Source organism: Meleagris gallopavo, chromosome 15, assembly GCF_000146605.3.
Source record: "Meleagris gallopavo isolate NT-WF06-2002-E0010 breed Aviagen turkey brand Nicholas breeding stock chromosome 15, Turkey_5.1, whole genome shotgun sequence".
Taxonomy (NCBI): domain Eukaryota; kingdom Metazoa; phylum Chordata; class Aves; order Galliformes; family Phasianidae; genus Meleagris; species Meleagris gallopavo.
In genome coordinates, this window is record NC_015025.2 from 10,516,991 (window position 1) to 10,537,195 (window position 20,205).

The 20,205-nt window shown below is 43.8% G+C and overlaps 1 protein-coding gene across 1 annotated transcript; it reads right to left on the reverse strand.

The window, feature by feature from the left end:
- Nucleotides 1–9,213: 9,213 nt before the first annotated feature.
- On the reverse strand, nt 9,214–20,199 carry LSM11 (LSM11, U7 small nuclear RNA associated). The gene is made up of 4 exons (XM_010719071.2): nt 20,066–20,199; nt 18,799–18,938; nt 17,990–18,073; nt 9,214–16,402 (listed from the first exon to the last, which is right to left on the reverse strand). Exons 1-4 carry the CDS (start codon nt 20,154–20,156, stop codon nt 15,998–16,000), a joined length of 720 nt encoding a protein of 239 aa, XP_010717373.2. The 5' UTR covers nt 20,157–20,199; the 3' UTR covers nt 9,214–15,997.
- Between the last annotated feature and the right edge of the window lie 6 nt (nt 20,200–20,205).

Here is a 20,205-nt window from a genome sequence, read left to right on the forward strand (position 1 = left end):
GAAAACTAAGCCTATAGTTGGTGTTGCTGTCTTTAGAAGGCTTTCTGGTGACTTGGGTAAACCTGTTCATTATACTGTCCTCTTAAGGTAAGTTCAGCTGGTTAAATAGTAGCCATTGAGTTTCATGATCATGTTGTTGTTTACATTGCTCGGATCTCTTTGAGGAACTGGTGATTTAGCTTTTAATTGAGTGATGAATTATAATTAAGCATTTATCAGAGTAATGCTGTTGGAAAAGGCTCGGTCAGTCCAGAGTGGATCTTTGGATTTGTCAAAGATCCCTCGGTGGTACGTGGGCTTACAGACCAGTTGTAGCACTGAACTGATTCACTGCCCAAACCGTACATCATTCTTTTTGTGGGTTGATGTTCTAATTGTGAACAGGGCTGTATGGAGTGTGAGAAGTTCCTTCATTGATCGCTGATTTCTGCAGGTAGGTGGGAGGGAATTCCTATAAATAATCGTCAGAGAAGATGATGTGGTAAGATCTCTTAGAACATAGGTCATGTGCATCCTGATGCAACTTCTGCCTGCGGTGATGAGAGCCTTTTTCATGGAATTTCATCCTGTTCTCTCCTTTACTTAAAGTGAAGGACATAGAGTGTAGGTTATTGTGCTTAGCAGAATATGGCTTACATCTTTAGAGGCAGAATATTAAATGGATTGTGAGTGTTAAGCAAAATATATTGAGCACGTTCAAGATGGATATCATAAAATTCAGTATTTCAGGTGTGAGGAAAAATAGCATATTAAGAACTGGAAACAAATTATCCAGGTTTAAAATGCAAATGAGCTGCTGTGTGAATGGTGATAGTTTGACCATTCATCAGCTCCTCCCCAGTATAACTAGAGATAATCTAAGACATGCTCTTATGTTCTTGTTAAAGCCAGGTCCAGCTATAACTGCAAACTGTCCAAAAGCCTAGCATGTATGTAGCATGTGGCTACATGGTATGCTGCCTTATCAGCATGGATTAGCTTTGCCATGCTGGCCATTGGCCAGATCTGACATCCTTGCTCTTCCCCCAGACCAGTCACAAGTCATGGCAGTGTGCAGAGCGCTCCAGGTTGGAGGACAAACTGTAGGCAGTCTTGAAAGTCCTGTGACTGCTGGCAGTGTAGCAGCATGGCCTTTCACACCAAATGGAAGAGCAGCAATCTATAACTGGAGTTTAGAGCCTACAGGGAATAAAGAGGGGATGGACTGTATTCTGTGGTAAGAGGCTTTAGAAGCTACAGTGCAGAGGTAGTAAACTTAAGAAAATTGTAGTCAAAATAAGTGAAATCCTTTCTAAAAGTTGTCTGTACTTCAGGAAATTTGGACCCATTCCCTGTGTGTTTTTTTGAATCCTTTCTTAAAAAATAAACCTTATATGTGCAAAGGAGTAATAAATTGCAGCACAGGTGCAGGTTCAGGGATAACTAGAGCATCCACAATGTTCTACAAAAGGAATTATATTCAAAACAGCTAAACAAGGGTATTTATAGCAGCATCTGTTTCAGCTATATCTGTCAGCTAAGAGCAGTCTGACACTGCTTAAGGGAGGTGAGGGAGGGATTTATCAATGAAGTGTTTACATAATGCAGGCAGGCATTGTATACTCAAGGTGATGCCAACTCTAACAGGATAACAAATATCTAAAGACACTTTTATTCTCTGAGGCCTTTGCTCCAGGAGTCACTCTACAAAATTGCCTCTGTGTTCCTCTGTGCGTGGTTGTAAACACTTTTATAGCATATGACATTTTATTGTATCTTCACTTGGTTCCGATTAAAGCTTTTCATGGAGATGTAATTTTTCTCCCCCACCCTCCAGCTATTCAAAGCCACCACTCGCTAAGAGTCCCAACTGTTTCAGGCGAACCCGCAGGGTCTGACTGCACATTGAAAATCTTTGTTTTAAGCAAAATATTTGACTGCTAAGGAAACTTTCAGTCAGAAGTGTCAGCACACTGAAAAATCACTTGATGTACTGTTCTGGGCACTAGCTGACAGATTTGACTGGCAAAAAGAATGACAGAATTGGAAACCAGATACTGAATACCTGCCTCTGATTATTCCACCCAGGAGCTCTGCCTGCTGCAGGAGAGCAGTTGTCCTCTTCTTCCCCTACTGGTAATTGAAGCACAGCTCCTTCCTGAGGACAAAGCAGCACTGTGTGCTGCTCCTAGGAGGCTGGGGCTGTGTGGTGATGGAACGTGTGGCTCTGCAGCTCGTTCACATCAGCCAGAAGCACACAATCACTGTGAATGTTTTCCAGAGCGCTCAGATTTGGAGCAGACCCTAATGTTTTAGATGGCTCCGTGGGAGAGCTCCTGGGCTGGTGGGAGAGAGGATGGCTATTGTTGTAGCTGCACTTCTAAGATGTGCCTTATGGGAGCTGCTTGTAGAGCTCCAGGGAAAGAAAGGCAAAAACAAGTTGTAAAGACAACGTGGTGAGCCCTGCAAATATTGTGATACAAAAGGGGGTCCTGTGGAATTTGAAATTCAGTCTTTGTGGCTTGGTCTGGTTACAACTTTACCTAGCTGGGATCTACAGAAGTTTGGTCCTCGTCAGGTACAGCAGCCTTTAAAAATTGAATTGTCTATTTTCTTTTTTGGTGTGATTCTAAGTTTACCAGTCAGATACGTAAGGATAAGCAGTGAAAGGAAATCTGCTGAGTGTGGCAAATGAAGCAGGGAGCAAAACTCAGTGTATCCCTGTATGTCTGGGGCTGGGATTTCTTTACGTGGCATAAGCCAACTCTGTGTCTTCAGTGCTCCATGTGTACGGTGCAGCTCAGCTCCGAGTTACAAAACTGTCTTCACTGTTCACAAATTTACAGATTTTTCTTCTTTTTAAATCATGTGCCATACAGTACCAGTTCAGTAATTAACTGGTTCTTTAATAGAGCTACAATTACTTTGTTTCATGGGAAGGAAAAGAATGCATTCCGAGACAGAGCTACTTTCGACATCTGGGAACCTCCTAACAGCTGGCTATCTAATGAATATGCATCTGCTTAAGAGGCTGTAGTCCATTAATAAACCAATAGATATAAAACAGAAACAATCTTTGTCAGCTTCAAATGAGATTGGATGCAATGTGCTGTGAAGTGTCACTGTCACGCTGAATCGAGCTGGGGAGGTTAACAGTGGCTGTGTGGTACGGGTGGCTCTGTGGCACTGCGTCCTGCTGCAAGGGGGGAGGGCTGGAACCTCAGTGCTTTGTGGCTGCTTTCTGCTGCCTTCTGCATCCTTTTTCCTGGTACCAGTTGAGTTTGAGGCAGTGTTGACCTTTGATATGCAAGTCCAGCTAGCGTTTGGTTTCACAGAGGAGGATGTGGGTGTTGTTTTTTTTCCTACCCAAATGATTTGGTAGGCGAGGAAATCCATGCATGTGAAGAAATGACTGGGGGGAAGGCACAGGGATGTGATAAAAATGCATCTATTTGTGAACTGGTACTTTGTTCAAGGGACTGAGGACAGCCTGAGAGCTGTGCTGTACAACAGGACTGTGGTAGGTGAAATAGTCACTCCTAAAAACCATGACAGTGACCCTATTTGACTGCATGAATGTCTGAGCTCTTAAGGGTTTTATCTGTGCTTGTTCCAAAATATGTCGCATCGTGTGTTATCCCAACCTGCAGCAGCATTTCTTATTTTTGTATGAGTCGTTTCCTGTAACACTTCCTCCTTTAAAATGTGGATTTAGCATTATTTTAAGCATCCAAATCCTTCTTGCATAGGTGTCTAATCCAGCCCAGACTGGTCAGATACCTTCTCTTGCCAATGGATGATCATGCAGAACAGCAGCCACTTGGAAGCATCAGTAATTATTTTTGATGGGAAACTGTTAAGGAAGTAGAATTGTTCTTAGAGAAGTTACAATTTCATTTTAAGTCACAGTGGTGGTAAAACTTAAAGCCAACTGTTAAATAACCTGCTTGCAGATGCCTTGGGATGGAGGTGTGTGCATCTTTTGTTTTGGGAACTGAAATAGTTTCCTTGCTTAGAAAAACGTGGAGGTGCAATTCCACTGCCTGTAGAAGTGGAAAAGCCAAGAAGTTTGGGCTGGTTTTGCCCAGGTTGTGTTGCAGGTTATAAAGGTAATTATTCTTCAAGCATCCAAGCATCCAAGCATCTTCCACCTCCCTGTCCTCCTCACTTGTACCGCCCATCCTGCTGCATGTGGGCAGGGAGTTTGGCAGCTGATGGATGCTCCTTTGGAGGTCACTGAGAGCTCGTGCTAGATTGATAGCATCTGTAGGCAGGCTAGTCTAGTCCAGGGTTTGGTTCTGTTGTTTTCTCTTATTTCCTACAGATGAAAGACTCCTCCTTCCCTAGCACCTTGTCAAAATGTACTCCTTGCCCTGCTCTAGCAAAGATGCGAATCCAACCAGCAAAGCTCTGGTTCTCCTGAGGATTGGGCCCCTCGTCCATTTGGAGTACAGCAGGTGGGTCACTGATTAGCAGCACACCTTCCCTCCCCCAGGAGCTCTGCCTTTCACCCCAGAACTAGCAGCAATAAGATGTTATGGTTTTATCTTTCTGAGATGACAAAAGAGCAAACCATAATGGAGGACTGTCCTTTTAAATACTTTTACTTTTCAAGGTCATTTGGAAGCTTTTATCAATCAGAAAGCTAAATTCATACAAAAAAAAAAAGCATCTATAATGAACCAAGTATATCTCGAACCTTATCCCTTCAGCTGAATACAAATTATCTAGGAAGGTACATTCCCTGAGTTCAGCATCCTTGTGAACATTTTGAAAGTAAGTACAGAAGCTGCTGTTGTGGGTTGCCATCTATCAATTTCTTGTCTTTTTTTCCTTCTCTTCTGTAATTGATTTATTAATTGTAGCATCTTAATGATCTATTTAAAATAAATAAACCATTTACACCATTTCAAAGGTATTTTGTGATATTCAGCTGATATTAAAATAGCACTAGCCTTATGTGCTTTTTCAGCAAGTGACCTAATTAGTTAATAAAGTAATTGAATATTAAAAAGGATGTTGCTACTGATTAAAATTTAAGAGCCTTCAGAACATTATTAAAGCTATAAATCATACATCACTGTTTTAATTTGCATAGCTACAGAATTACTAATGGTCCCACATGCATAAGCTACTTGGCAATTAGTCTTTTAACAAACTGTTGGTAATACTGAAATTACCAAAATCTTTCCCTATTTCTGACTTGCAAACAAACCCAGGATGAGGGAATGCTAAGGGTTAAGTTCCTAAAGGACAGGAAATTGGGTTCCTTCACAGATCTCTCTGCAGCAGTCTCTGTTCAGCCCTTGTCTCTCACCCTTCTGGGTGGAAGACTGCATCCCCTCCCAGTCCCACCGAGGTGTTAAGAGGTGAGGAAGGAGCATCTGTCTCTTTCTGAGCCTACACCACCCTGGGTGATTTTTTTTTTTCCAGCCCAGTTCAATGTGCATGAATTTCCTGACCCGGTGACGGAAGTTCTGTATTCCTGTCTCAATACATGGAAACGTCACAGTGATGTTACCCTTCTTCATCACCTGGATTCCAAGCACTGATGGGAGCAAGCAGAGAGCTCTGGCCCATGGATGCTGTCTTTGGACAGCAGGCAGAGCCAAACTACTGGCTTGCCAACTTCCAGTCTCTGTGCTGGGGTTTGCAGCCTCAGAGGAAACCTCAGGCATCTGCAAACCACACAGGGTTTGGAGAAACACCACTGATGGGGAGCTGTGTGCCTGGCCCACTGAGCATGGGGCAGGAAGTGAGGAGGAGGATGAGGGGGAAGCAGGACAAAAAGATGTCTCACTCCCTCACGGCAAGATAAGGACAGCACTCTGTGGCTCCTGCTCTGCTCCCCTGTTCCTTCCCATGCACACTCCCTGCAGGCACGCTGCTGGTGTGAGCTGATATCACCACGTAAGGCGCAGCTCCTTTTCCTCTGGTGAAAAGCAGACCTCACAGAACAGCGTTTTCCTGCAAAACAATGTCATTTCCACCAAGTCAGCAGAAGCCTTGATGTAGTTTTAGCTATTGAAGTGCACTGACTGCTCCATTACCAAGAGAATTCCTTCTGGGTGCTGCGAAACTTTTCATGAGCTCCTTTGAAGCTGTTACTTGAGGTCAGGGTCCACAGCCTCTTGCAGTATCTCCCTGTCAGCCCGCAGCACTCCCTGAAAGCCCTTACACTCAGTATCGTGACAAATAGCAGCTCTTTGTTCATTAGTTTACACTGCAAAATAGACACGAGGCCAAGGATGGCTCTCAGCAAGTGCTTCACGCTAACACTGATGTTTGCTGTTTCTCAAGAGGTTGGAGACAGTACAACCTGCTTTTTTAAGGGTCTGTGTTTTAATTAAAACAGCAAGCTGAGGAGTGGGTAGCTTCAAAGCATCCTGGTTGGAGGAGGAATGACAAGAACGCAGCTGTTTCTAAAATAAACTAATTACTACCTGCTATCTTACAGGTATAAAGCTGTCATTGCCTGATGGAGGTGGTTTAGCAAACATGCAGACATTACTGCATCATAAACACCAAGCTGGGGGGCAGAAGGGTGCTGGAGAAGACAAGTTTGTGCCCATTTGCTCTATTTGGCTGAATTTAGAGCTGTTTAAGTCCTAGCTCTGCCACCCTGGTTCCACCCAGTTCACTTCAGTGCTGCAACCTGGTAGCACTGCACCCCAACCACAGCTTCTAAACCAACAGCACAAGGATTACAGCAGCTAATAGCACAGGCATGAAGCGTATCCCTCCAGCATTGTTTGAGCTCGTTTACCCCAGGTTTGAGCTGGAGGTAAACTCCAACAAGGGAGCTCTAGCAGGGAGGTCTTGGTAGAGCCCCCACCTTCCTTCCACTTTCCTTGTTCTCACTTTGGAGCCTCTAAGCAACTAAAATCAAGCATTCTTTCAGTTGTTTCTTCCACCTTTTTGAGAACTTGGTGACGCTGCCCAACATTTACCTGTACTTCCCAAAGAACCATCATAGCCCCCTTCTTCCAGCAGAGAAGTGTAAAATCAGTCACTTCCTCCTTTCTGGCTCACTCCAGCTCACTCAAATACAGCCACAGCTCTCTACTCTGCTCTTTCTGCCCCTTGCGGTGCAATGTCCTGTTTGCCATCCTTCGTACTGCTACATCGGTCTGATAGCATCAGATTTTCCACTCAAACCCCCACATCCTTTTCCTGATTGCTGTGCTGCGCACTTGTTCCATTGACCACACTGATGTGACAAACCCCCTGTGCTTGAGCTGGTCCCCAGCAGGGCACAGCAGAAAGGGGGGCTGGTTCCCTTCCAAGCCTCTGCTGCAGCTGTGTGTGACCACCATGACAGCGCCCAGGGGCTCAAAGAATATTATTTCAGTACCTTCCACACCACGTCACTTCCACGTGAACTGCACAGAGATGTGGTGGGCTCTCCTTATCCAGAGATACTCAAAACCCAGGAGGATGCTTACCTGAGTACCATACTGCAGGATCCTGCTCTTAGTGGGGGGGCGGGGCTGGACTGGGGGAGCCTCAGAGATCCCTTCCAACCCCTGTGTTCTGCAATATAGCATTCCAGCCTGTAAATCAGGACAGAATCGTTTGAGTTGGAAAAGACCTTAAAGTTGAGACGTGTTCCAACTCCTCTGCAATGAAAGGGATTCCCACAGCTCCACCAGTGCTCAGAATCCCCTCCAGCCTGACCGTGGGTGGCTGCAGGGACGGGGCACCACCGCCTCTCTGGGCAACCCGTGCCACCGCCTCACCACCATTCTTGTAAATCCGACCTAAATCTCAGCTCGCAGAGGGATCTCCTCCCCTTCCCATCCTCCCAACCCCTCGGGATCTCGGCGGCCGCGGGATTCCCCTTCCCCTGCTGCCACCTCGCGGCTGCAGCGGACGGGGAGCAGCGGGGATGGATGCGGGGATGGATGCGGGGATGAGCGGATGAGACGCGGTCCCAACCTCCAACAGCTTCACTATCGCCAGAGAAGCCCCACCTGTTCACAGGTTTCAAAAACAGAGACAAACTGACACGAGAACTGTGATAAGTGTGCTATATGGAATACCTGCACAGCAGCTAAGCTCAGAACTGGAATTTCTAACTGTGCCTTATTGCTCCAGCCCTCGTTTCCCTTAACCTGAGCAATGGTCTCATTGGATATGAGACAATGAGCACAAGTACTCTCAGATGCACGTCACCTGCAAGCAAGTACACCCCACAACCCACATGTCTGAGTCAGCATATGAGACTGAAGTTTCCAACCATGCTTTAGCAGGCCTTTTTACACTGGAAAAGCTACAGTTTAGGTTTTAATAGCTAAGAGCAGTAGAACAATGCAAAAAGCTCCAGTTTTCCATGGCAATGCCAAACTTGTTTCATGGGAAGCTCAGGGATACAACTGCTGCACTTAAACCGACTGCTGTGACTCCGGTTAGGGAGGTATTAGAGCACGTGCTTCACAACCTGCAGGAACATCAAACAACTCATGTCCTTTGCACTTGTCAATTAGACAGAGCTGTAACCTAAAAGAGCAAGCAAGAATCCATTGCCACTCTGACTGCAATGACATCAGAGAGATATCAGACACATGGCAAAAGGGCATGCTCCTGGGGTAAAACTACACTTTAAAATGCAAATGAAAGTCACTGGGTACAGACCTCTGTGAATTTGCTGCTGTCTGATCCTTCTCATTACATGCATCCTCCTACTGCTGCTCGTACCTTTAAACTGCAGATTTTGTATTCTTTAAGCAGTTGGCAGGTTGATTCCTTTAGAAAACACCTGAATTCCACAACAGATTTGTTATCGCCTCTAGCAACCTGCACCCATATATTCAGCACCTGTGATCCAAACACACCAGCACCGTTTACTGTGGGACAAATCAGCTTCCTGGCAGTCAGAAGCTGTCTCTGCTCACACCTGCACGGCAGCTCTGGAACTCTCCAGTTCCTGGAAAACCCCTCCTGGTGGCACGGTGGAAGACACATCCTATGTATCAGCCCTCTGAGTGATCAGGATGGTACTTACATTCTTCAGTGTGAAGCTCATTTCATTCCTGCATCTCTAAAAGACAAGTATGGTGATGTTAATTTGTGGCTAAATACACTTTTGAACACAAAGACAACTGCTTCACCTGAGATCACACACACTTGATAGAAGCACTAGCAGTTGTAACTTGTGGCCCCACATCCATGTGCCTGTCCTAACCACTGTCATGAGCATATTAGAGCACAAAAAGCAAGCTTTGAAGCCAACTGTTAAATGGATATTATTTATTGCAGTATAGTCTTAGCACTTTTAAATATAAACATTTATATCTGGAAAGCAGAATATTGCAAATTTGGTATTATTCAGTATGTTCATAGCAGCATCAGCTTCCTAAGAAACAAAATAGGAAGACAGAGAAGGAATTACAAACAAGTTACATCCTTATTTATCAGTTTGACCCAAACATGGTACTGCAGTGTGAAACAGATCCTGAAGTCGCTGATCTGACCTTGAAAACACAAGTAATTCCAGGACTGAAGTGCATCATTACACCTGATGTCTGGCACACCTCCCATGTACCAAGACACAAGGCTAACAGTCGAGTGCCTGAAGAAGGCAGATGATCTATGTATCTGCATTACCTGACATATTATCGTTTAATAACAATACTTAGCACTTGTGTAGCGCTCGCTGCTCCCCCAGATACTGGTGAGACAGGCAAGGACTGCTCTCAGATGGATTGCAGCTGTGGAGCATATAGGAAAGTGACGTGCCAAGGCCATTCAGTGAGTGAGTGGCAGTAGTGAGGTTGGAATTTGTCAGCACCTGACTTCCAACCCCGTATGGGTCTGGTAGGTCGTGCTGCCCCTTTGTGTTTCACTGGGGGAGCTTTATAACTGACTAATTGGTTGCGAATCTCAGTCCATGCAGCTATATTGGATGCATGCACCATCTGGAAAGAGGTCAATACAACTGTTCCTCTCATAATGCCCATTTCAGTGTTAAAGAAATGGAGCACTTCTCTCATTTTCTCATCTCAGGATGATCTGTCAGGCAGAAGGTACAATGACACAGCTGCACTTTGCTCAGAAGCAGTGCAAATCAGAAGCAATCACTAAAGGAGCAGGAGCAGCTTTCATTTCTTGCCTGAGAGAGAGCACTGATCTTTTGAGAGGAAAAAAAAGATGGATATGTTTTTACACAAACTGATCAAACTACTTTTCATTCTAAACGAATACAAGACTGACTGAAAGTCTCAGGTGTACTAATTTTCTTCAGCTAAGTCATCCAAGTGTACACTGTGAAGGTAGCAGCTAATAAAACAGTTATCCAGGAACATCAGAAGCCATTTTCCTTCCCTGACAGGCCTCCACTTCTCCCAGCTAAGAGCAGGAGCACTTACAGTGACATCTGAAAGGACGTGTAAACATCATGAGACAAGCCAGCTCTGATATTCCCCTGCTGAAACAGTCCTTCCTCCCGCACCCCCAGAAAGCTAACGAGGAAAACCAAGCCTCCTGCCAGGCCTGCCTCAAAAGAGGAAATTTGCTTAGTTGTTTGTTCTCCCACTGGGTTTCCTCTGCACATTTTTAGAGGCAGGATCAAATGTATCAGGTATAAGGGTTGGAGCCTGGCAGAGACCCTTGGGGCACGGTTCAACGAACGGAGGCTGCACTACAGAATTGTCTCTGCACACTCACTGCCCTGTCTGTAAGACACAAGGTAACACAGGACAGCACACCTCTAGGAACTGCTGTAAGACATCTTGTGGGAGACAGTAACACCAAGAAAACTGCACCCTGCTAGCCTTGTGGACACCTGATTGCTACAAACTGGAATTGCTCTTCTAGAAACTTTCACTGTAAAGTTAAGATTGTTTGTATTCAAGTGGGCAAGTGGAATCGTGTCTCTTTGAGCTCTGTTTGTGATTGTACCTAAGCCATTTTGGGTTTTGGGTTGTTTATGCCCATCTCCCATCAAGCATGGAAATGCTGGGAGAACCAGCTTGGAAATAACTACCTCTCTCTATGAAGATCATCTTCCTGCACTAGTAGGGAAGGATTTTTTTTTTATCTTCTCTTGTTCCTACTCTGGCTTCATACATTTCCATTTTTGCATTTTCATAGTATTCTTCAGAAAAGAGGTTTTTGGTTTGTAATGCCTTAATCGCAATAATACAACTTTTGGTCACTGTATCAGTCAGTATCACGTAATTCCATAAATCCTGTAATCTCTTAATTATTAAATATCATTTCTAGTAAGCATTAACAAGGCAGTCTTATAATTGCTATAGCACAAGCTTCCAATTTTTAAGCCAATGCCAAGAGGTGAAAGCAATGAACTGAAATAGTTCTGGGCTGCAGAAGACACACAGTCTAGCATTTCTGCTTTACGCTTTGTGATGCAGGCAGAAAACAGCTTTGTATCATCTCACAGTATTGCAGTTATGCTTTGAGGCAGCCACAAACATATAACTCAACAGCTTCTCAGGAAAGCGTGTGCCTGGATGAAGCAATCACTGCACCACTGCTACTGCTGCTGCTTCGCCTCTGAGGGCTGCGCCTTGCAATTGTATCCAGCCACACAGCCTTCAGCTTAAACTGCTGCTTATAGTTCTGCTCTGTCTAATCAAAGACTGAAAGTTTACCTACAGTTATACATCTTCAGATACTTAAGTTTGCTGACCCATCCGCTTTTCCATTTTCTTTCAAGACAGGATGAAATCATTCTTTGTACAGATTTCATTTCAGTCAGTGCCACTGGGCAATAGAAAGGGCACTTTGGGCAGCACACTGTGGGCAGCACGTTGGACACAACACTAAATTCAACAAAAATCAGACATCTTTTATATCTGCTGTCTTTTTTTCCTGAGAACTTCTTCATCCACTGCAATTCATGGGCAATTCCAGCTGCATCCTGCTGAGACCTGCTTCCAAATAGTGCCCAGGGGAAAGCTGCATCAGAAACAAACAATCCAGTAGCTGAAGGAGAAAAGCAGTCAAAAACTACTGCGTGCTGCCTATTTCAGTAACATCTAGAGTCAGGTGCCTAGCATAATCAGAAAAACTTTCAGGCAATGAGCAAGCCAGACTAGTCAGGTGAGAGACTAAAAGCTTTCTACAAGCTCCTTTCTAACACTGGCCTTATCTATTCTGTTACCACCCCATACTTCCCAAGTGTTGATAAAAATGAAGCACCTGAGTAAAAGTTTCCCAAGAAAGAACAATACCCACAGCTACAGGCTAACACGGCGGTGCTCAGTCTGGTTCTCACTGTTTTGCTCACTTCCCAATAGCATATAAAGGATTTGTCCTGTGGTGCCATGAAAATCTCACTCAGACTGTGTGAAAAGGACTTCAGAATTATATCACCATTCAAAAAAACCCAACAAAACAGCCCTTCTTAAAAGTATCATATGACTTCATTCCCTATTGAACTATGCTGGCAATAGAAAGGTACACAGTGACACTGAGAAGTATCTGTGACACCACAGTTTAATTCTAAAACTATTCCATTATGTCATATGTACTGTACCATGTATCTGCAGCTGGCATTGTGACGTTGCACAAGTTTCACATCTGCTATTTCAGGAATTATCCTAAAATCATCTCCAGTGATCACAGCACTTCTTCAAAGACAGGTCAAAAAACATTGCTCCTGCAATCATTTGGTACTTCACAATAAATAAGCTTTAAGAATCAGCGCTTACCAACAGCCTGAAAAACATCCCAGAAACACCAGGCAGAATGCAACCAGGAGAGTGATCCCTTCCAGGGATTCTTTACATTTGCCTCAAAACCTGCTGACCTTTACTTTGTTTCTTAGGACTGCCTCCTGCTCCTGCTCTCGGTCTCTAGTGTAGTAACTTCAGATCTCTATGCTCACACCTTCTCTGTGACACTACAGCAAAAGAGGAATGCAGTAGGAGCCAGCTGCTGAATGAAGAACCCAGATCTGTGCTGTGTCTAGAAAAGGCAAAAACACAGAAAGAAACAACCAGAAACAACAACCAAAATAACCAAGTGGTTTTGGCTTGTTCAATTTACACGAATACTTCAGTGAGGTAGAAAACTTCACTGCAGAATCGCATTCCATTTTATTTAAAGAGAAACTTTATCTGAAGTATTAAACATGCAAGTGACAACACATACAGCATCACTTGCTGAGTCATAATCAAATACTACGTTTGAATGAGACAAAGTTCATCAAACAGTACTTAGATAATGGGCCTTAAAATGATACGCTGTCAGAAAAAGTAGGGAACAGGAAGACTAGGAGAATGGAAGAGGCTGTATTTAAGAAGCAGTTTGGAAATAACAAGAAGTGAGTGGGTAAGAATTAGGAAATAAAGGAAGAACCACCACACAAACCATTACAGCTAAAGCGTAAAAGAAACTTAATCAAGTTCAGAAATAAGAAAGCAATGAGAAAAGAGGAAGAACAGTTTAATAATGAGGTAGAGCAAAGAGAAATACAATGGTATCGTTCTTAACCAGGTTTGTGGACTGAGGTGATGACTGTGGAAGAACAGGTCAGCAATATAAAAATCAAGGCACCAATGCAAGTGTGAGCACCAGCATTTCTCATAGAATCTAAAACAGAAACGCACAGATGTGAAGCAACAAACACCTGTAAATTCCAGAAAAAAATCTTTTATGAAAGGAAACACTGAGACTTGTTGTAGTAAGTGAAAATGATAAAGTGTCAGTGGCATGAAAAGAGGGCACTAAAGTTGAAAGAACACTCAAGGCAGCTGTATCTTATTTAATGTGCAAGAAAGGATGAAATAGGCAGACAAAGAGAAATACTGATATGAGGTTAGAAAAATAAACCACAAGAATTGAATGGAAGATCTGACACACAGGCCTGAGTGGAGATACAGCACCCCTTGGTCAAGTATGAGAGAAAAGGGAGAGGTGTCAAACCAGCAGCCTTTGGCACACATGAATGGAAGAGGCAGAGACAGTCAGCCCACAGAGATGAAACAGAAACAAACCACTCAGAAATTGGAGGAGAAAAAAGAAACACCAGTGAAAACAAAATAAAGAAAAACAGTAATTTGCAATGAAAGTTGCTGAGAAGTCAGGAGCAGAAAGAAGTTCCTTGTTTCTAGCTTCATACGCTTGCAATAATTTGTGAGGATTCTGTTCAGCTGGCAAGTGCAAGGAAAGGCAACCAGGAGAGGTTCAGAAAGAGTCACCAGGGGTAAAGAGATGAACAATGTTCCGAAAGCAAAGTTAGAAAGGAACATCCCGAGGAGAGAAACTCCTGAAAGAAGGAAACCGTGTACGAGGGAACAGCAGACCACATCAACACTGCACAAGAGGAGGCAAGAACCTCCAAGGGAGGAATCTGCTCAGTGCTGAGCTCATAGTAGGAAGGAATTACAGCAGTGAAGTCACGTGTAATAAAAAATAGTAAATATTCTTTTTTTCTTAACTCTGTGAAACTGGTTTTTGCCTCCACAGTACTTCTCAATCTGAGGTACTTTTGTCCCAGTCTGAACTCAGATTTGCTTCTCAGTGGCTGTGCTGATCAGTCATCCAACCCCACCTCAATCTGAAACACTGACATAAAAGTTTCAGGCTCCCCCAGAGACTCAAAGCTGCTCTGTGTGCCCAGGAGCTTCTGCTAAATGACTTCTGTAATTCACCCAAGCACCAGATGTACTCCTAATGACAAGCAAGCAATATGCCACCTTTGTTGCAATAGAAACACGTCATTCAAGAGGGCACTCGCTCAGTCTGAGGACTCATGACCTCAGCATGCAATACAAGACCTGATACAAAGCACTAGAAAGCTGTTTTACCTGTTGTCCTGGCAATTTCACATCTGCACACCAGAGTTGCTGTGAAGCATAAGGTAGATGGTACGAAAATGGGAATAGCAGCATGAAATCTAGCATCCTCTGCCATCCAAGAGAAAAGACTAAGTAATTTAACAGCATTATTTACCCTCAAACTTTTGTACATAGCTCTTAGAAAGCAGTTTATATATGCAGAAGCCTGACCTGATCTGTCATAGCTTAAGAACACTGCTAAAATAAAATGACCAATGAGATGAGTTTGGCTTTTACACAGATAGAAAGAATTGTGACAATTTGTGCTCCACGAGAAAAGCTGGAGACAGGGCACCTCTAGTTTCAACAGAGGGAACAGAAGGCTCTTAGATACAACACGATGTGCTCAGCATGAACACTTGTATCCGAGAAGGAAAAGTACATCTCTGCAGATATTGCTTTGCAACAAGAAGCAAACAGGTGAGAGAGAAAAGTACAGTTTTCCATATGCATCCACAGCATTCAGAGAGATTCTCCAAACGTGGAGGGCCCTACATCAGCTCCATTAGCTGATTGCTGGGGACACACGGCGAGAGCATGGCACTGCAAATAGGAGCATAAGCTTTGACATTGAAAAAAGATTAAATCCTGGCAATCATTAACAGAAAAAGAACAGTCTTCAACTGAGAGGTTTTCTGTCACACATAGCATTACAGAGCTAACGATGAAGCCATCAGTAGCATGTCACCCCACCTTTTCACACATTATTTAATCTGACTGTCAGAATTACATCTGGAAGAGAAGACATCCGTGTAACAATGGCAGATAAACAGTTGGTTTTGGAACATGTGAAATCAGGGATTCCTCAGAACATGCAAAATATCATTTGTGATTTGTTTCAGGTGGAGATCTCATCTTCAGCTCCTTAAACATATGTCACAGTTCGCTCCTGTATCTGACTGCACAAACATTCTCTACCAACCGTCCTGACTCAGCTGTTTACTTTTTAAGAAGCAGAGGGCTCTGTGCTCATCTCCCTCATCTCACAAAGCAAAACTGTGCTGCTGACCTCACCCTGAGACCCTGAGCAGAGACTGAAGGAGGCTGCTTTGGCAGTAAGCTCAGGATACTCCGGTTAGAATTACTTCCCCTACCTTGTTCGGGCAGTGGGAAACCTGTCACAGTACCACATTCACAAGAATGCTAAATAGGAATGAGAGCTACCACAGCAATTCATGCTATCAAATAAATACACCGACGAAGGCTCATCCAAGTCAATGAGCTAAATGGACAAGCAAGACGTTCTCTCCTCGAATAAAAATCTGGTTAATGTGACGTGTGAACACCTGCTGATAATCCACTTTGGGCCTCCTTTTCCTCCGTGCCTGGCTTCTTGTGCGGGTACCACCAGCAGTGGCACCTCCTGTGTGAGCAGTCCCGCTGCCCACATCAGCTTCACCTCTGACAGCCAGATGCAAACTGTCTCCTGGCACCTTCTTTTCTCCACCTCTGCCCAAGCGTTTCTGCTTCTCACGCTCATCTTCTTCTCTCCCTCGTTCCGATCCAACTTTCCATCCAGGCGGCTGAGAGTCATTTGTCAGGGCTAGCTCCCCTGATACAGTCTTTGAGTCAGCTCCCTTCTTCACAGAGGCATCCTGCAGCTTGAGTCTGTCAAACAGCTGTAAAGGAACATTTCTGTACGTGACCACTCAGAAAACAAGGAAAGCCTCTTGTTCTGCACTTCTGTATGGTATTTGAGTACACTGTCCCAAACCAGTTCGCATAATACTCAATGAATGAAGAATCTTTACCAGAAATAAATACTATGATACCATGCTTTGTTGCCAAAGTGAAGCTGTGACGTAAGGTAAATAGATCTCTTGTAGGTAAATAAGCATATTTACACAATGATTAAGGAATGTGGGGAGCAATACTGATGTGCAGTAGCATTTAACCATGGTCAGGTACAACAGAAAGCTACTATGTTGCTCTGTTAGCTCGCTTTCCCCAAATCTCTTGTAATGCTGTCAAATAGAGAGATTTCCATCCTTGTGTCCCCAGTTGGGACACATATCCTCAAGATAAGGAGCCTCAAACAGCAAGGAACGTGTGCTGAAACATTCCTTGTGCGCCCAAAAACAAACTGAAGACGACCTCTTCTGGGAGGTGAGCAGATCAAAACCAATAAGAAAATAATTAAAGCTACAGTAGCAGATCCAAAGCACTGCATGAGCTCATTAATCCAAGAATACATGATACAGAATCTGGAAAAAGGACTGTTTTTACTCTGGAAGCACCAAGCTTTTATGAAATACTGACAAATGAAAAGGATTCTTGGTGAGGCGGTCTCTTCCTAGCAACAGGACAGGTAGTGAGATTCTATGAGAGCTGGCTAAAATTAACAATGACAACTTGATTATCTTAAACTTATTTTTTTTTTAAAGAAGGGTGGGATCTATCAGAAAAGAGATTTAAATGGCAGGAATTTAAAAGCAAATTCCTTGCAATGGAACCATTTAAAGTTTTTGTGATGCTCCTGTGATGTTCAGAAGGCCCCAAGCTATGCCACTGAATAGACACAGCCCTGTCACATTTTCCTTCATTGTTCAGAAGCTCATGTATCATTTTTTCAGTTTTCAACTTCACAAACATGTGATTGCAGCTAGATCCTAGAGTTTTGCTTTGCAGCAGCATGAAGAATCTTGGCTTTGCAGTAGCTGGGCTAGAAGTTCAAGTGACAAGACAGACATACTGCTGGCTAGAAAAACTGTCACTCCACAAACATTAGTACCAGTTAGGCACTGCAAACCACTTGGTGGAACAAATGAGGACTGGATCAATCACAAGTGCAGAAAGTGCTTTTGTACCAAACTAGCTAGGGCACAAAATACCAGATTTATGCTGGATTTACACTGGTTATCAGAGGGCAAAAAATGTAGTAGTGTAAAGCCTGACAGTGTAGAACAAACCAGTCAAGAACCAGGGACTGAGCTTATTGAAGATCAGCATATTGTACGAAGCAGTGACAGCAATTACGATCTGATATTGGCAATTGTAAAGCAGAACATCAGTAACACTGAACTATAGCCAAAGTACTTTCAGAAGTTCAGAAAACTTAACTTTTCAGTTCAAGTCATTTTAGAGTCATCTGTAATAAAAGGAGGTAAAACATTTCAACTGTAAGCATAGTTTTCCAGTCAATGCTCCTCTTCCACTATATTGAACAATGAGATGCTCAAAACATTAAATGGCAGAGGGTTACCTACCCGGGTTAGTGAGAGCTGAGGTTCTGCATAGAAAGCTTTGCCCAGGACTGGCTTCCTGTAGGTCTCATCCACATCTGTCAGGGCCTAGAAGAACATTAAAGAGAAGGAAAGTACAAAATTAAAAAAAAACAAAAACACAGAGACTCCAGGCCAGCTTTGTCTCATAGCATTATGAAATGATGTTCTAACTGAGAGAAAATATACCCTAGGAACAAGATGTGCTTTGGAGATGGTTTTGTGTCATCTGAGTTCTACCAAGGTATAAAAGTAACAGCAAAGCCCAACACTCATCCCATATTACTTACAAAATCTTTCTGAGCCCTGCTTGCAAAATCCTTGTGTTTTTTTCTTCTACCTACTTCCAAGCTCTTCACAGCCCTAGGCTCACAAATTTGTAATAGTTCCTCTCACAGTCACTAAGATGTACACATAGTAGAACAGAGGGGATAGCTTTTTCACCGAGATGCAAAAGCAGCTTATCAGTGAAAGACATCAGAGAAATCTTTGGAAGCTCCTGATATTCCTCATATTCCACCTTCCTGGGTTCTTACATAAAACCTTTGAGGCTCTTGGGTACTCTTCAACATTTCTCCATCCCCACCTAAGACCTATCAAGCAGCTGGGGGTCAGCCAGACACACCAACCCAATACCATGCACCACTGAGGCTGAAACCCAGCACTCAATGCCAAAGCATACAAGATTTAGGGACCACAATATCACATCTATAAACACAATTTGCTTACACCTGTTGCAAATTCCAAGTTTTCAGTGTTGCAGCTAGAAATGAAGGGCTTGGAATGGTAATTACCATATTCCAGAACTTGTCAAATGCAACCAAGAAACCTGTGCAGACTCCACGGAGCCCCTTGAAAGTGCGGATGTGAACGTTGATTTTTACACCGTCTCGGACACAGCGGTGGAGCTCCCCCAGTGGGCTGCCTTCATGCACTAAAACAGAAAGAGAACATGGTTGGTCTTCAACAAAATACATTCATAATAAATGTACGGACAAATTATTTGCTTTACAGTGGAAGCACAGCAGGTCTTGGTACAAAACAATTCCTCCAGAATGAAAAGTATTTACTGAAGTCCTCTTGCAGCTTTTCATATGAACAAAAATATCTCCACCAGAGATGACCCTCCTCCTTGCATTTTAGGGGCTGCAAATTCAAGGCTTGATTGGATGTGAGGAAAGGTATGCACTGCAAACCTCAAATGTTACTGTATGGCAGCTGATGTGCAGAGGCTGGCTGCATGGAACGGCTCCCATGAATTAACCTGAATCACTTCTTTTTTATTTTGAGATCCAGTACCTTCTTTCCATATCCACTGCCAGGACAGCTGGAGAAAACTGCCTTCACACCAATACAAGCTGCATCCTTTACTCCTAGTTTTGATTTGAGGGCAAGCAGAGACTTTCTCCAACCCAACTGACAACAAACCATGCTCTGAAGCACAGGTGACACAGTCACTACACCAGACTGATGTTTTTAACCACACACATATTTTCAAACCAACCCTGAGAACTCACAGGATCCTTTTAGTTCTTTCAGAGTGCAGGTTCAGATCCCTATGTTTCTTTTTCAGAGGAACCTTAAAAATATCCAGGTATTGTGTCTTAGCAAGTGCTGTCTCATCCGATAAGCATGAATATAAAATATATGTTCTTAATGCAGACGTGAGCTGTTTGCTGGGCCGCCACTACAGTTAATTTTTACTAGTTGTTTTTCTTTTTTCCTTCTGTTTCAGTCACAGTATTCCAAGCTCAGTCATCATATAAAGTCACTGAAACAATATTTAAAGCCAATCCTTCTGGGAATCCTAAACACAAGGAGATTTAGGTTCATAGAGCACCTGCAGCAAGGCATTCGTTATGCTTTGGCACCCACACAAGAAAAAACTTCTGCCTCAGGCATTCACAACCGAACGTTTTGAGCTTTGCATAAAGAATCGCGCGGAGGTGACAGCGCTGAGATGCTCTGACCGCAATAAACCCGCAGTATTTTTAATAAAATACCAAAAACCGTTCGGAGTCCCACACACAGCCCCGCACAGCCCGGCCCCGCACGCCTTACGCGGCATCCTGGTCAGGACGTTACGCGGCGCCCTCCTGCGCCGTGCCGTGCCGCCGCCCGCCGCGTCCTGCTCGGGGCCCGCGTTCACCATCAGGCTGCGGAGGCGCTGGATGCGCTCGGGATCCGAGGCCGGAGGACCG